The sequence below is a fragment of the Centrocercus urophasianus genome, unplaced genomic scaffold (assembly GCF_019232065.1).
Source record: "Centrocercus urophasianus isolate 14NV4802_14NV808 unplaced genomic scaffold, USGS_Curo_1.0 seq_23, whole genome shotgun sequence".
NCBI lineage: Eukaryota > Metazoa > Chordata > Aves > Galliformes > Phasianidae > Centrocercus > Centrocercus urophasianus.
In genome coordinates, this window is record NW_024884789.1 from 2870137 (window position 1) to 2888681 (window position 18545).

The following is an 18545-nucleotide window of genomic DNA, read 5'->3' on the forward strand; positions in this document are numbered from 1 at the left end:
TCCCTACACATTGCACAGTCATTTTAATTGCACTGCATTTTGCCTGTGCAAGAAGCATCTAAAGAACAGGAGACCTTCTCACAAAACAAGTGACAAATAATTAGTTTCTCTCTGCAATTCGACACATTCTACTTTAATTGCTAGTGCAAAGGGAACAGAAATACGATAGCTATGTATGGTGTGACCCATGAGGAAGCAAGGATGATATTAAACCAGCACAGTGTAACTATCTTCTGTCACACAAACTTACACTGGCTCAAAATACTGGTCATCAGCAGTTCTGGAAAGCAGAAACAGAACTGCCAGGTACAGATTACTGCTACCCGAGGCAGAGCTAAATGACAACATCCAACCGTCCTCCTCTGCAGGAAAGATAACAGGCTTTGTGTCCTTCCTTCCAACTCTGGAAGGATGTGTTGCTAATGGTTAAAAAGCACAAGCAGCTTGTTTTGTGCTCTCACATGGTTAAAAGGGCAAGAATGCTGATAGCAGTCATCTGGGCTCCTCACCAGCTCCCTTGGCACAACTGTAGAGGACTTGCTTGTGTTCACTGTAACCTCAGGAAATAATATTTTTTTGCCTTAAAAGGCAAAAGTAGGAGGACATGAAATGTAAAGTGCATTATGAAGCAGGAATGTTAGCTCATTCAAAGTCCTCGCTGTTTGGTTCTCATAGCCTACTGATGTTATATACAAGTTGGGAAAAGGTTGTTGCTACCACCACTGCTCCGAATCAAGATAAAAGCTCAATTTCTGCAATTTCTACTGGTGCTGGGTTGTTTTTTTTGGTTTCATCTGAAAGCATGAGAAAAAACATTTCCAAAATTTTACTAAGACTGAAATGAAAAAGATTTTATTTCCTTTAGAAAAGGCAACCCTTCCAGATAAAAACAGTGGCTAGCTCTGTTTCTGCTGTTCCAGACTGGGCTTGGAAAAGATGTGAGGCAGTACAAAGTTGGAATAAACACTTAAAAAAAAAATAAAAAAAAAAAATCCAAGTGTAAGTATTCCTTAGGCATGAAGTAATGGAAGAGACACCACTAGCACTTCTAAATATTACTGCTGCCTTAGCAAGCATGTACACCATGGTTATCAAAGGATAACCAACTGAACAGTGTCCTGATGCTCCGGAGAGCTGCCATGCAATAGCAGAGAGAGAGAAGATGCTGCTGCATCAAATTCCAAAGGCTTCTCATTCACAATGTGACCGTCACGCACTCACACAGTGCCTTTGCAGGGCAGAGGGGACTGAGCAAAACTCCGCCATCTGCGATGGGAATAACCACGAGATCCAGAGGCACAACACTGTACACCTGGAGCTTCACAACAATGAAACACAGATACCAGTAGTGTTAGCCCAAGTTGCATTTATGTCTTTCCTACTGAGGTTCAAAAACCAACAAAATCATAAGAGAGAGATCCAAGGATAACTGAGCTACTCAGCTGTAGCATATCCTTTAGGATCAGCCTCCTGTTCCACCTCTGCAGAAAATTACAGAGATCATGCTTTACAGTCATTTGTCCAAGATTAATGGAATCACTGAAATGTCCGAGGGCACACTTGATACAATGACACCAACAAGTGACTGCCACAGAAAGTGCGCGATCCTGGACAAAAGTATTAAGCCAACTCAGACTTCTGCTGGAGCCTGCAGGAAGCCATTTTCTTCTGCACTAAAACGATGGAGAGTTCTCCTCGGCCATGCTACAACTTACTTTTGCTTGTTGCCAGTGCTCATAGCAGGAATGAGCTGGTGTACCAATGCAGGGGCTGAGCACCAGAGATACCGAGTAGGCAGCGATACTGGCCCGGCCTTTCTGGCAGCTGTAGACCACTGTCTGAATCCACCACTGATAACAACATCCTCCTCAAAAACCCCACCTTTTTCTGAGATATTCCTACACAAAGGAAAAAGAAAAACACGGCACTCACAGCCCCGGACTCCCACCCAGTTTTCATTCTTATTATGTGAAACATCAGCGGGAGGAAAAAAAGGGCAAATTCCTTTCAGGCAGTTCACCCCCCTTCCCACAGAGCAGAGAACTACACGTATGGCTGCAGCGCTGACACACAGCAAAATGTCACAATGAAAGCACGACGATCCCTTTGTTATTTGCTCCCTGTTGCATGCTAAAAACTAGGCTGAATTTCTTCCATTATAACACAGAACATTTCACTCCTATCACCCCGAATAATAGCACTGCGCTTCATCCCTTACATACATCATTTCTCCCTTATTATGAGGAGCATTTTTAGTAACAGGAAGCTATTTATAGTTTCTAAGCTTCCTGCAGGTCACTTCAGTCTCAGAAGCAGCATCGTTTCTGTTTCTTTTCTCCCAAGTAACGACATGGCTCCATAAATGCCAAGCTTGACCCTGCAATATCAGATGCATAAATTCTGCTGCTGTCTAAAATACAGCAGGACCAAAGTTTACAAGCAGTGCAAGCGAGCAGCCAGAGAAAAAACACATAACTCATCTTAGTAACAGTGTTTTGTGTAGGAAGCTCATCAACGCTATTTCTGTAGGCTTTAATTTCTGTTTTTTTAAGTAACGCGGACTGGATTTCATGCACTGTTTACAGATTTTGTAGATTTTCCACAGGTTCTATTAATATGCTCAACTTTAACTACTAAGCATCTGCAGATGTCATCATGAAGCTGTTTTCCTTCCCCGTGAGTTAAAAGGCTGCTTAGGTTCAGCCCAATGCTTTTCTTTTCACTATCCCTGCCAGACACTTTGCATTTTCCTATGCTAGCAGTCAGAATTTTGCATTCTAGTCATAGCCACAAGTACACATATGAAGCAAAACAGCAGAGTAAAGCTATAGAGCACGCAGTGCCCAGTTCTCAAAACTTCAGTGCAATGCATAAAAGGTTAAATCAGATTATGATGGACATTTGCACAGCTAGGCAACTTGGACAGCTTAACTTCCCAATGAACAAGGTCCCACCAAGCTTTCTGGTGGGCTCCTCAACCTAACTGAGGTATATTAAGTCAGAGCTTTGAGCTAAGTTACATACTGCTTTCCATGCTTGTGCTCAATGAGCAGTAGTAATACAAGATGAAAAAAAATAAGTAAATAATTGATGTTTTGCAAAGATATCTAAAGATATCTAGATAATAAGAACTGTGAGTACAGCGCATCTTGATAAGTTCTGCCACAATTATTATACTCCTTAGCCAAATGTTATGTTAGGAAAACGTTTAGTATTACTTACTTTGTGGTTAAAAAGGAAAAACAAGCAGAAATGACAAACGTGCAGAATGGTGGGCCATAAAACAAGAGGGAGAGCCCTTTAGGTAATGCTCTGCTAAGTTCAGTTTTAGGCAAAGGTATTCAATCATTTACAGATGCTGAATGTTCATGACTTGAAATTTTTATCAGTGTCCTTGTTATATTCCACTCTCAGAAAAGACAGGGTCTTGTTTCAAATGCTGGAGCACTTCCAGTATCTGGCAAATTTTAACACGCATCCTTAGCTTGCCAAACATGAAAGCTAGCTGTCAAATTCCTCCAAGATATGATAAAGATGGCACTCAGGATTCAAACTCTCGTTTATATAAAATAACACATACAAAAGGTTTTCAGACTTCTAGCTTGAACCATCTTTGCTGTGAAATGTTATTTTAAATAGATAAACCACCAGCAATTACTGCAGAACAGTTTTATCTTCTGTAAGATCCACTTCAGAATATCATACAATGCATGGGAGTAGTGATGAAGGAAGTGCTGCTCTCCTACTTACAATTTTTGAGAAACTTTCAGTAAGCTGTGGGCTTCCCAATGCAGTTAGTGACCCACACAAGCAGCTGCACTGTTCATTCCCAAGTGAATTTCTTGGGGCTTAAAATGGTCAGTAATCCAGCAGTACTGACAATGCCGTTTCCTCAGAGAAAACGAAGTCAAGCTCTGTCTGACACTTGACACATTTGTCTTTGTTTCACTTTCTATACAACTTAATTGATCATTAAATCATATATTACTGAGCAGTTTTTCCTTTTACTTGAAGTACAGAAAGCACCTTCAACTAGAATTTTCAATTAGAGAGTAATCAATTGACCATCTAAGCCAATCTTATTACTAAAAACAAAGGACACAGCAAACCTACGTACATATTCAAGAAGCAGAAGCAATTCAGTAACTCACAAATTAAACATATTCTATAATCTTTTCAACAAACAAAAGCAATAGTAAGAGTACAGTTCTACCCATAAGACAGTTCAAAAGAGCACCCACCTGTATTTTACGGTACATAAATGTTGTTTTCAGTCCTTACTAACTGACAGGATGTATACGTACACACACATCCTCCCATGTGTACCTTTCCATAAATATAAAATGGTTAAAACATGAAATCAGCAACAGTAGCATCGGACTGAATGCCTCCTTCCAGCAACAGCACATTGCAGATAAGCCATATGGAGCATGAAAAGTTGTCCAATCTAACAACTCAGCTGCATAACACACTTCATGATCTTTCAGAAATTCTTTCGTAAAAATATTATTTGCTATTCTGCTTGCTAAACTTGCTTAGTGGTTTGCTAAGAAAAATCTAACTCTCATTACAATTCATTGATATAAAAAGAATGGAAGTGGGATTCTTACAGTCAACTGGTCTATGCAATAATGCCAGATTGCCACTTCAAGCATTTCATGTGCTATTTCTCCTTATAACTTCAGAAGTAGAAAGGATAACAGAAAGCATTTCAAACTCTTGGCACACTTCAGATAATTTAGTATTATCAAACCAGAAACCTGAAAAGGGGGGTAGGGATGCAAAAAGGTCATAGGTCTGTACCACCACAAATGAAGTATCTGCACAGCTGATACAGGAAAGTTACCGAGCAGAACACGAAAGAAAGAACGAATAGCAAGCCTCCTGTTCAGATGAGCTGAGAACATTACAGCTTAGATGGGCCACACTGCTATTAGCAAAACACCTGGCTTTGTGACAGAGCAAGCCACAATCTCCATCACATGACTACAATTTCTTCATCACACCTACATGCTGGGGTACGCAACAGGGAGGTTATATGAAAGACTGAAGACCTAGACCAATTTTTCTTGGAAGTCAGCATCTCTCAGCCCTCTACTGCAGAAACAACATCAGTTTAAGGTCCAAACATGAAAATCACTAAAACACTGTGTATTAGAAACTGAACTCCAAAAGAAAATTGGTAGTGAAGTGTCCTACAGCAGACACACTCCTTCCTCTGAGTGCTACAACACTGTTGAACACCAGTGACTAAGACATTGGCATTTCTGCTGCCCCTTCTGCAAGGTGGTTAATTCAGAGGCAGAAGACATTATCAAACCACTACATTCATGAGCTTGAAAGTCAAAACCCAGGCTTACTTTAACTCTCCACTGAAATCAGGAGTATCTTCAGAAAGATTAGTTTTTAACCTTGTTGTAGTTCCAGAAGATGCAATGTTCTGGGATCTGTACTTTGCAAGTACAGCTTGCCCAAATTCACTCTCGATTAACAGATGCCATGGTCCCCAGTTGGAAAATCGCAAAGTAAAAATATGCTCTTCTAACTGTCAGTGTAAAATTCCAAATCTTGCAACAGCACACAGGCTGCAGAATAAATCAGACCAGCAAAGCTTGAAGAACTTGTTAATACAAGGAAGATAATTATATCTTTGTATGATTGCCTGCTTGAACTCCAGTATCAGTGAGGAGTAAGAAGTTGCTGGTTTTCTTGGAGGGAAACTCCAATCCCACTTAACACAATGTCACCAGAACACCAAAACCAACAGCTGATCTTTGATATGCATTTCAAGTGCAGCACTGTGTGATCTGGGCATTGTGTGCCTGCCCTGTGTATGCTATAGAAACAAAAATGCTCTTCTAACACACTGCAAAGCAGCTGGGAAACAACACCATCAACAGCAACACCAAAAAAGAACTCTCATAATTGGAACTTCCCTGAATATTCTCAGGTTATTTGCAAACATCCAAAACACCTTAGAATTTTTCCAGATGCCATTTCAACACAGCTGCTCTTCAGATTTTCAATCAAGCTACACTGTATATACTAACCAAATAAAATCAGGAAGAATGCAATTCACAGTTGATACTAAAATACCTCCTAAGATTTCAATCGCTGACCTTAAAAAAGGAAATCCAGTAAGCAGTGCACATTAGTTATATATTATTTATGCTCAAGCACACTAGCTTTGTATTGAGACTGAAACAAAATGTACTTCTTTTAACCCTGTAGAACTAAGCTTAATCACTGGTTTAGACACAAGGAAAGCAGAGTTTTAGGTTATTTGGTGGCGAGCCAAAACTTCTGTAAGAAGTTAAGCCTAACCCACTTCCTTCATGTCTAATATATAAAGAATTGCCAGAAACAAAATGACATTAACTGGGAACAAAAACTTTTCTGTAGCACTGTCAGCTTTCTTAAAGTCACTGAGAGTCTGTCTTTTCTATTTTATTTTTTTTTAATTATGTCAGTGTTGTTCACCAGGATGCCCAAAGCAACGTCCGCAGAGCTAACAAAGAACGAAGAGAGTATTTTACTTTTAAAGCAGAACAAGTCTATCAGATGCAAGATAGACAAACCCTGAGAACAAGCAAGTAAAAAAAAAAAGAAAGACTTTTGGGATTAAGTGCTGAACTTCATTTCCCAAATATGGGAGGTGGCAATGAAAGCAAGAGAACAACACCCGCTGGTAGGCAGCAACTGTCTGCTCAGCACAGAAAACACAGCTATCCTCTGTCCTGCGCTCACAGCATTTGGTACATTGGCAGTATTGAAAATGTTTCCAAGAATGTGCTTCTTCCTGAACCCCGTGTGGAAAATGAAACCCCAAAGCATACCCTGCTTACAAGTCAGGTTTACAGTGGATGCTTCCACTACAGAGAAATAGACTCAAGTCACCATACAAAGACTTTTATATATGCAAGTTTCACAGTCATTCCTCTTCCAAAGCACTTCAGCTTTTATGCATTTTCTCTCTTTAAGGAAAGCTAAAAGTAATTTAGTCCTTCACCATACGGAAATCCTCCTTGAGATTTAAGATGTCTCAGAGGCATTTGTGTGCCGCCTCAAAGAATTCAAAATGTTATTTATGCAGTATAATTACATTTACATAATTGTTTAGCAAATCAGGTCCAATAATGCCTACATTTCCTCAGCATCCTGAACAGTTTATCAAGCCATTTCCTCACTCAACTGAAACCATTTTGAAGCTCCTTAATTCTTTTAAATGCTTACCAGTTGCTGCTACAGTGCGGTCAAAGTTATGTGGAGACCAAAACAAGTGCTCCAAACAATAGCAACACATGACAGCAATATTCAGAGCACTGGCATTTATTCACAGCTTCTCATCCTCCTTGCCCCATACCTTGGGGTTTTTTTTGTTTTGTTTACTTCAGGTAAACTTACTTTAGCCCACTTCTGGCAGCTCTCCATCTATCAGATATGAAGGAATGGGAAGTGGTATAAACTAACCGAGCACTGTCAGTCTTCCCACAATCGACAACGCGTGTAATTCAACATTCAAGGTATCACTTCTCAGCACTATCTTCCTTTTAAAAGGCTGTAAATTTTGAAATTTAACCCCCCTTAGCCATCAGTTTCCATTTGCCAAGGAAGCTAGCTGGAGAGCATTTTCTTCTCTTCCTTTTTAAAAATTTACTGTGTAACTTCTCTTATGAAACACTTCGAAGGAAAACACTTCTGAAGGAACTCATTCAATTTCCAGCATCTTCATTCTTAGCTTTTAATGCCAAAATACGGAAGCCCAAATTATGTGCCAAATACATATCTAGATATCAACACGTCAGGTATACAGCAAAGTGTGAAAACTATCAAGAAAGGAAATAAGATCAATTAACTGAAGGTGTTTTTCATCTAATTTTGCATCTGCATATGTGCAGTCATGTATATTTACATATAATTCTCAGATCTTCATTTTAACACCAAGTTCACCCTAATTTTAAAAGAAACTATGAACCAAATGAAAGGTGCTACCAAAATACAACAGTGTTCAAGGTTAAACTGCTGCTCTATATGAGACAACAAGAACAGTTCAAAAAACACATTGCTCATCAAAAGCCTGGAAAAGAAGCAATGCTGGGTAGGTGGAGAGAACTGGATTAAAAATAAAAAAAAAAAAAGCTTTAGGTTTATAAACACAGCATTTCAACACCAGCTTTTCTGTTTATGCTCTCCACACGTGTCTCTTGGCATATGCTCCATCTGGCTGCGGAGATACATCTGCTTCTTTATGCTGCAGGCTCTACAAGTGCAGATGAGCTCTACGCACATACTCCAACTATGATCTGACAATCAAATCCCTGACACTAAGCATGTCTGTGACTAGAGAACATGGATTGCTCCTACAATAGCTCATCATTAGCATTTTGTGAAGAGGCAGTGAAACAGGAATTCCAGTTTGGTATTATAATGCAAGACAATGCACTGAACACAGCTTCTGCAAGACTGACGTGGCATATTTACACTACTCTAAGTAGCAGCAGGTACACTGAACCTGCATTCTGCTTCGCTTCTATTGAAAATATGACATGACCACTATCACACCAAGTCATGGCAGACATTACTTTCTATTTGAGCGAGCATTTCCCATGCTAAGATATTTAGTTAAACATTCAGAACTTGCTCTAAGTTACCCCGAACCCACGACTATTCCAATACTGCAGTCTTTTCACAAGAAAGTGCACGTTTACAGTAATTACATGATGTAGCTTAGGACATATTGCTTTTAATACTTTTTGTTGTTGTTGTTGTTGTTAATCAAATCATTGCATATTTCAAGGACTGCTGTCAACCTGGTGTACAGCCTAAGCCTTACACTGCACTTCACCATATAACAGCAAAGCTACACAGTGCAGAGGATCACTGACGCTATCCAAAATTCTCATGGGCACAGATGGCAAATGGGAAAACAGGTCATTTTTCAGAAGACTTCTTAAAATTGTATCATTTCAGTTTGATGAGTTGATACAATAGAACATACAAAGCCAACACAGCCCAGTGTAAGTTAAATTAACCCTGGTTTGCTGCATCACTCAAGGAACATCAAAATGCCAAAGAGAGAAAGACAGAAGTCAAGCTGATAAGGCAAGAAGAGCCTGTCTTCAACCCTGACTCCTGCACTGGAAAAGAGGGTAGAGACACTGCTTTATGAGGTCCTCTTGAGGGACAGAAGGACACAACCCAGAAGGATTACCCACTGTGTGCATCCAACCCAGTAGCTTCATGTTTCTGCTGCCCTCTTTTTTACGTTTTAATAAAAATATGAAAAGTAAAAGGAGTTTTTCATTTGTATACATTATTTATATATTTTATATGCAGCCCAAGACAATTCCTCTTCACTCAATGTGGCCTAGGCAACCCAAAAACTGGACACGTGCTCTAAACAATCTGCAATAATCACAGAGTATCTTGAGTAGCAACAGAACCACAAGGATCAAGACCAATAATCACCAACATCTCCTACGAATTAGGATGGAGTTTAACTGCTTGTTCATTGCCTTGCTTTCCTTTACATCAAATATGTCCTACAAACTAGACATTAATCAGCTTTGAAGGGTATCTGTTACAACATTATTTCCCTTATTTTAGAATCATCAAATGGCAATGAATGAACCACCCTCAGGTAAACTGCTGATAGTCAGAAAACCCAACTTATAATAAAACACAGACTTCCCATTCCAGCTATTCAAATGTCTATGATTCTGCCACAACAGCTGAAAAAAATATTCCTCATACCTCTACCAAGCTATCAAAGAAAAAAAGTCAAAGCAAAAACCATGGAAGGACCAACAGAACTGGTATATGACAACAACAGAGCATTTGTATCTACAGTACCACGCATAATGAAAGACATAAGGGTGCAGGGAACACATTAAAAAAAAAATAATCTAGTGTTCACTTAAGACATCAGTGCTCACCCTCCTACTATGTTTTCACACAAACGTTCCAGCAGCAAGAAGATACCAAGCTCTGGGCATATCAAAGCAATTCCTATGCCAACATTGAACAGGAGGCAACCACAAGGGGAAGATGTCTCATCGATTCCATTTAATCACTCACAATACTGCCATCCACACAGTGCTGAAAATAAGTAACTGGCCTGCATCACATTAAACTTCCTTCTCTACCACAGCAACCAAACTCCTGTCATTCCCAGTGGGTGAAGACTAGTTTTGCAGTGAGGCTAGAACACAACAAACATTACCTGTCATGTTCAAGGACATAAAGGAACTACTAAATGTTAACCAGACACACATCAGCTATAACTATTTATTCTGAATTGGTTTAGTAAGTTCTTCTGTGATATGTATAGGCTATAAATGTATTTCTGAGTAGGCACAACAAAAAGAAGCCCCTTTGTGTTACCTTTCAGAACATTTCTAAGAATCTGGAGCTAAGATTTGACTCCTCTCTCAGACTGAAGAACTTCATATTTATTTCTATTCTTTCCTATCTAGGACAAGATCAGAGAGTGAACAGATGCATTTTGGAGAGAGGCATTTCTAATTCAAACTCTCGTTCTTCAACTACAGTAATATCTCAAATATCATGGAATAACACAATAAACCTACAGAAGCAATGTTATAAGGAATCTGTAGATGAGCCCTTGCATATTCCCCCAGAATAGAAACGATATATGCACTTGAGTACTGATTGCACTTCTCTATGCAGCTGCCAGGGGTCAAACATTTGACATCAGTTTGGAAAAAAATACACATGTACACAAGTAGCCTGGCACAGAAATGATTTTCAAAGAGGTTCTCCCTGAAGATGTGAAGAATTGTTCCCATGAGCCACAGCACAGTGAGGCCTGCAGAACAAACATCAGTCTGCTTGCACCTCTCAAATCTGTGTCTGTCACAGGCTCATCTTGAAAGAATCAGGTTTTTATCTTCCTCTTCTCTGGTTGGTTAACCCTTACTTATACTAATCCAACAATGAAGTAACATTCCTGAACTCTTCACAGCTTATGTTATCCCTCTCAATTGTACGCACAGCTGAGGACAGACGTTGGGCAGGTATCTTCCTGATCACAAAAGGCAGATAACAAAATAGCAAATAATCTTCTCAGAAAGAAAGAAGGCATTTGTTCATTTCTCATTTTTCTCAAACTGATTTTTGTTTGAAAACTTTTTTTAAAAGATCAGATGGTATCCTCCCTGTACTTGTAATCCCCTGACTATACAGTTCTTCAGCTATACAAGGCTAACCTATTATTCCCAAACCACTCCTTACAGGCAAGGCATTTGTTTGGAAGACAGCTCTGGAATTTAAATGTCAGACACCTGCTTTGGTTCATTTATAGGACTACTGCAGACACGACTCCTCTGAAACTCAGCTACAGCTGAGAAAGGCTCAAACCACAAAAAGAATCCCTGATCTCGACGGTACCTAGTTTAGAAACTACATACTGAAAAAAAAACCTGAGTCTATACTGAAAGTATAAGCACAATAAAAACAGAAGCTATGATATACTCATGCTATTTTATGATGGCAAAAGCTGTGTGCATTTTACTATACTTTAACTGACATACAAAGTAATTGGACAACAACTAATAAAGTCAATTTCCTCCGCAGATTAACTTCCTTCTTTTGGCTCGATAAGAAGCAGCAAAGTCCTCAGCCGATTTGTGTGCAACACTGAACTTGTAAGTGAAAAGAGGAGGGGCAAGTTGTAATTATGTTTAAGGTGAGCTCTACTCTCCACTCAATTGGTTTTTGTTTGTTTTTTTTTTTCCCCATGAAGTCTTAGAATCATCCACCCCTTCCCCCCAACCCCCTGCTCCTTTTCGCTAAAAAACAATCTTCCATGCTTCTATTTCCATTATCAAATGTGATTTAAATCAAACAAGCTACCAAAATAACAGGCAGGAGGTGGAGGGCAGATGGGTTGACAACACAGATATAAAAGTGACTTTTCCCCTCACAAAAAAAACAGACTGAAAACAGCAGTTGATGTTTTATGATAAAGTTAATAAATAGTTAGTTAAAATATCTTAAAATACTATATATTGCTCCATATTCAAAGTGTTAATGAGATAAGAACACAGCTCAACTATTCAGATTGTTACCTCAACGATATCTGAGTTGGTTCTGCTTTCATGGGGCTCGTTGTATTCTGTGTATTTAAGTAGAACTTTGTCCATATCAGTGCTGGCATACTGAAAGAGTTTGTTAGAGCTGTTAAAAATGATGAGTGCTATTTCACAGTCACAGAGTACACTCAACTCATACGCCTTCTTCATTAATCCAAACTTCCTCTTCGTAAAGGTGACCTAGAGAAAAAAAATAGATATCTATTATTTTTTTCCAAATAGCAATGTTGTGAAGGACTACAATCAAGCATTCAAGAAATATACCAGCTGAGCCTCAGCTATTCATTGCTGGTAACAAGCAGCGTAACTGAACATGCGTAGAAGCTTAAGAATTGCCTATCATATTTGGGTGTCACTTACTCTATATTTAACCAAGCTTAACAGTATTTCCCACCCAGCCCTTCCTCCAGTATACACCAAGAAGAGTTAAAGTCTGTAGTAATCCCCTAACTATGTTTCCTTCTGCACAACCAACACCAGCTTTCCAGGTATTAAAGTCCTTTCTTCTGTGATGTTTAGAATTAGCCTGCCCCAGCTTCACAGCTACTCACAACCTTAGTTCTACCAAATGAGCAAACATGCAGTACTAATGGAAGCAACACAGTTACTGTACAGTATGGTAAAAAAGGGAGCTAAGAAATATTCTTACTTGGCTACTATCATACCATGTTATCAGCTTCACTTACACTCCCAAGCTGTTTTCTGCCAATTGGGAACATCATGAAACAACCATTCTGTCCTCTTAAAACTATTGCTTGTGAGAAAGTAAATCTATTACAGACCATCACAGAAGAGTATTGGCCAAATGGGAAAAGGCAGAGACAAATCCTTACAAAAATCACCAGCAGCTATGGAAAAAAGGACTTAAAAGCACACCCTTTCACAGGATTTCAGTTGGTTAAGGATGTAGGAGTATCAATGTATTTGATATCAAGTCAAATCAAGTACAGGTCTAATGCTAAGAACAATTTTCTTTGAAGGACATTCAGTGCACTTTAGTACCTCCAAAAGGCACTTAATATACTACTAAGCTAATGTTCTGAGATCTTTTTAATAAAGATAGCACTTTCCGAGCTTTCAAGTATTTCAGTTTGATGGAACACCTCCATCTACTCATGCCCCCACAAAGCATACATCTCTGTGGCATGTGAGTGACCTATCTGCAAGACAGGAATTAAAGAAACAAAGAAACCAGTATTATGGGTTTCTATAGTTTATAGGACATATTTGGAAGATGGGAAAATTCTGTGTTCACACCTGAAGGCATTTTTTTTTTCTAGAGATGAATATCTTACACACATTACTTCATTACCACCTGTAACAGAAAACACACAGCGTCATTCTCACCACATAAGAAGTCTGACAAACAGATGCAGACGTACATTAACAACATAGATATACACCTTGCTAACAGTAACTATTACTAAAACAGGATTCAGAATTGTCCACCTGCCATGCAGGCAAAGGCAGTGTGGATTTGTGATTCTTTTCCAGCTATTAAACACCATCCCGGCACACCAAAACGTCTGCTGGCACACACTGCCCACAATCTTAAATGCAACTGCTAACATGGAGCACTGTTGGAACACAGGTAATAAATGTAAGCACTAATAGAATTAACACAGGTTAATTCTATTGGTATTAGTGGATAAGGAGTGTGAGTGCATTGTGTTCAATGGCCACAGCTGATGCCTGCATGCAAGCACAACCTCGTACTGCTTTCCTTCCATCTGCTGCTCATTCTCCAGTAATGTGCTGTCAGTGCTCCATGGTATCCACTTGCTGTTCTCATCCAGCAGTATTGCATAATACTGACCAAATTGCCTATCAGCTTTAAATTTCCCTGTTTCTAAAATAAGCACAATTCTCCAAGGGGAAAGGGAAGTTTCACGTTTGAAAGTATGCGATTTGGATCTTGTATATTCTTTTAACCATCTAAAAGGCAGACACGGTACACGCACGATGAAAATGGACGCAGAACATACTGTTTCCAGGACAAAGACATTCCCAGTGCAAGGATGAGGCTGAGCTAAAAATAAGCCATGTTAACATGAGAAATTGCTACGATTGTTGCCAAGGCAGTACTGTGAACTACTACGGGCGTGCACCAAAGACAAAAGAATCATTTGTTTATACACGTTTAAGACCATAGATTTCATTTGTTACGTTACGAAGTCTCCTCTGTTATTTCAATTTACAGCAAAAACAATTCTCACTTCAGGTTTCCTGTGCCTCGCGTCCGACTGAAATTAAATAGGTATTAAACTATTACTTAAAAATATTCCTTACTTTCAGTTTGCTTCTAACACAAATACCATTCCACGAAAATATTGCTCTTCAACACAGAAGGGTTGGCTGTTTCTGCTTTTATTTCCACGGTGCGTATTTACCGAAAAAGATCCCACATGAAATGTTCTTATTGTACAAAAGAAAATGGATGCCAAGTAACTAAGCCCAGAACATGTACCTGGCATGTAATGTACAAAGAGTGAAGATCTGTAACAAAACTGAGGACTTCTTGGTTTGGGGGAAGGGCAAGTCATTACCTTACGAGCTGCACTACTGAAGCATTAAAATCAGGGGGAAAAAAACCTCCCAGGGATTCTGTTGATCTAGTCTTGACCTCCTTCTGAAGAAGCTAGTTCAGAATCTCAAAGTTAATGTCAGGCAATGATTCAGTTCTTTCTACTTCTTAAAACCAATGCAAATTATGACAAAGCAGCCCTCTGTTACTTCAGCTCATCCACTACTAGTCAAATTAACCCAACATCTGAACAATTCAAGATAGTAAGAGCAAATAAGTTCTTTTAAACACCTCCATGGCTGCACAGAAGGAAGAACAGCTGACCATTTTTTATTTTTTTTTTTTCCACAGATGCAGTCAGATAAATTACAACCCCAGCTCCACCTACACTCCTATTCCACACTTCTAAGAAACATTTTTAAAGACCCCTAACGGCCCACAGAGCCCCATGCAAGGCCTGAACAATCTGTATTCAGATACTTGTAACATTTCTATTCAACGTTTTTGAAGGTGTTTGGGCAGAAGCCCCAGACACAACACTCCCTCTGAAACAATGTTATGTTAGTGCTCAACCCACCCAAGGTGCAACTACAGCAAGTAGATCTTCCTTACCTACTTATTGCTGACAATTACAAAGCGTTAGTGAGGCAAGAAGCCAGAGGTCCAATAGGCTTCATCTTACTGGTCTGCTGCTTGTACTCTGTTTTCAGTCATCATTTCAACAAGGTGACCAAGTACAGAAGTAAGTTTTAATGGGTTGTATTTCTCCCAAACGTAGGTGGAAATCTTGCTATCCGCATATATTACAAAACAGCAGCTTTTTAAGACCACACAAAAAACAAAAACAACACATCTTCAATGCAGGCCAACAGCCTCCTCAATACTACTCTAATATCACTATGCAAAGAAGGGCAGAGGAGGCAGGGAGTAAAGGCAGCAAGATTGAGCTCCTCTGATATCTAATTTACTGTACTTTATTCTCTTTGTCTTAATGAACATAAATGCCTGACAGCTCATTCAAGCAGATAAGACTGCTTAATTAATAACACAATGACAGTCTCAAGACAATTGTAATTCCCCAGAGTAATGGTCTACATAAAATTGTTTTGAGCTCACATACAATCTCATTAGAAATAAGATGCTTCTGATAAAACAAAAGTTCTTATTCCCACAAGTTATCCAGACCCACTACAAGCACAGTTCTATCACATTTCTATTTGTATTTCCAAACAAAAGAACACTAAGCAGAAAGACAGGACATCACTCACATATTCATCAGTGACCTACTAATCAGCTACTCATACCACCAAAAAATTCACAGAACACAAATGAACTATGCGATGTGGTTAGCAAAATAAGCCCTAACTACACTCCTTATCCAGCTCAATGAAAAAAATTCTTCAAAGTAAATCCATATCTAATAGATATCCTATGCATCAGGGCATCCTACTATGTCAAAGCTGCATATAATTGCTGCCAAAAAACACTGATCACCCATCAACCATCTCTACAAAACATGGCTCCAATGACAAAAGCTATTTTATATCTTTAAAATCTTTTTCCACAGGAAAAGGAAATGGGCAAACCTAACTCCAGTGTTAAGTTAGGGCCTAAAAGCTCTTCCTAATCACTGTGAAGCCAAAAAAATGTGCTTGCCAAAAAAATATCCGTAAGGGAAGTTAAAGTTGAATCCCCATATTTTGCTTCAGTCCATGCAGAGCAACTAAAATTTCAAACAAAAGCACTATTTCCCTACTTCTTCATGCAAAAAAAAGAAAAAAGAAAAGAGTAACGGAGTAACGATCTGAACAATGATATGGATATATATAAAAGGGCATTTCTAACTTCAAACATGACAAAAACAGCAAGTTTATAACTTGCTCTCCAAGCAAGTTAAAGGAGGGTAGGAAGGTGAGAATAACCAATTTCTACCTCTTCAACTTGTCTGAAGTTCCAGAGCAAGATCTGAACGAAATGACAATTCCTCTGCTTTTACTATGTGTACTTAAGACATTTATCTACATCAAACACACAGTCGCTGTGTGATTAAAGCTGTTCAAACACAATACTTGGCTTTCTCCCAAACTCCAGTAATACTTTTCTGCTATATATAGCCTTCTCAGAGTTTACACTGCTTTAAAGTGATACAGGGAGAAAAACAATCCCGATTTTGCATACAAAACAATGGGCTTTGAGCAGGCACATCAGCAGCAAGACAGCCTTACGGAATTCTATCACAACCCCAACATCAATCATTATCTTTCTGGAAAGATACATAACATCAAGCTGGTGCTCAACAGAAGTTTAAAAAAAAAAAAAAAAAAGTAGGAAGGGAATAGAAAACCAACCATTGCTATACATCCATGTTCTGCATGCATCTTGAACACTGAGTGCAATTCTGGGCCCCTTTGTGATCAAAAAAGAACACAGCACTCGAGACTGTTTAGAGACAAGCAGTGAGTACAATCACAGGTGTGGAGTAAATTCTGTGTAAAGACAAGCTAAGATGCCTAAGCCTGAAAACAGCTATTTAAAGAGAAAATAAGAAAGTATGACAGAGTTCCACAGAATAACAAGCAAGGCAGAGACAGACCAGACAGGGACTGACTTGTGCCTCTTTCAGAGAAGAGCTAAAAAACGAGCAGAAGCATAACTAAATATAAATGAAAAGGGCTTTCTTGAAACAACATACAACAAACCTACAGACAGTCTGAGCCAAAAAAATGTTGTAAATGCTGCAACTTTATAAGGGCTCAAAGGATGACTGAACAAGTCCACTGGGACAGGGGGGTGGAAATCCATTAATGGTTACTAAATATACGGAAACCACATCCAGCTCAGGAAATCACTGAGCTAAGAATAGTTAGAACCTGGAAGAGGATTACAGAGCAGTGTAACATGTGCATCTCTATCCTACACAACACTGGTTATTTGTTTCAGACCATAGCTGGATAAAAGATATTGGATTAGCTGGATCTTTAGTCAGACTCACGACAACTATTCCTAAAGATCAGAAGTCATTCTGATTCAGAGCTGCATCATAAATACTTCTACTGTACTGCAGAATGGGAATAGCAGCTACACAGTGAATTTCATTTAAAGGAGCCATTGCTGGAACTTATAACAATAATATCCCCTAAAAACATGATCAAAAAACTTTACAGTTATTTCTTCCCTGTTTTCTGGTGATGTATCTGTAGACACAGGAAGACACTGAGCTCTAAAGGGTGAATGAAGACAACAAACGAACTTCGGTCTCCATTCATTTTTAGGATTACTGATGGCCACGTTCACACACATTTCTCGGCTCTCACCTGTCTGTTCCGTTCGTCCATTATTCTCGTGATCTGTATTTTCTTTCTCCCCATTTTCAGTCTCTTCTTTCCTTTCCTTTACAATCCAGAAATACGCTAATCCAAGAAATTTCACCCTTCGGTATTTTAACACATGATACAGTTTTCTTTTACTTTGTCTTCAGCTTGAGAAGCGGTTCCTATATCTTCTTATAAACCCCTAAAAAAAAAAAAAAGGTGGAAAAAATTAATGATGCTTCCTCATCAGTTTTATATTTCCTATTTTCCTAAACTAAATGACATTCTGTTTCTGTCTGAGGTTGGGGGTGTGAGGATACAACTGAACTGGGAGTGCCTTCACTTAAATATGACAGAAATCCCAGACAGAAAATGTTCTCTCAACAGAACTACTCCACAGCAACCAAGATGCCAGCAGATAATTGTGAAGTTCATACAGCTACACTCCCCACAACAGCCTGCAAGTTTCACATTTGCCAATAAATCAATCACCAGTCCAGGACTTGTTTGCATTTGGTAAACTGTTTAGGAAGATTAAGGTGCATGTGAACTTGAAAACCCAAAATGCCTTCATGGTATTTTCATGTGGTAATAATT

At 39.0% G+C, this 18545-nt stretch overlaps 1 protein-coding gene across 4 annotated transcripts in view; it reads right to left on the bottom strand.

The window, feature by feature from the left end:
- Positions 1–18150, bottom strand: part of MEF2A (myocyte enhancer factor 2A) — a 50359-nt gene extending 32209 nt beyond the window's left edge. For all 4 annotated transcript variants that reach the window (XM_042824678.1, XM_042824677.1, XM_042824679.1 and 1 more), the window contains exons 1-2: positions 17952–18150; positions 12090–12293 (exon numbers count right to left, since the gene is read on the bottom strand). In XM_042824678.1, the coding sequence (XP_042680612.1) occupies positions 12090–12293; positions 17952–18005 (258 nt within the window). In that variant the 5' untranslated portion in view covers positions 18006–18150. The remainder of the gene's footprint in view (positions 1–12089; positions 12294–17951) is intronic.
- Between the last annotated feature and the right edge of the window lie 395 nt (positions 18151–18545).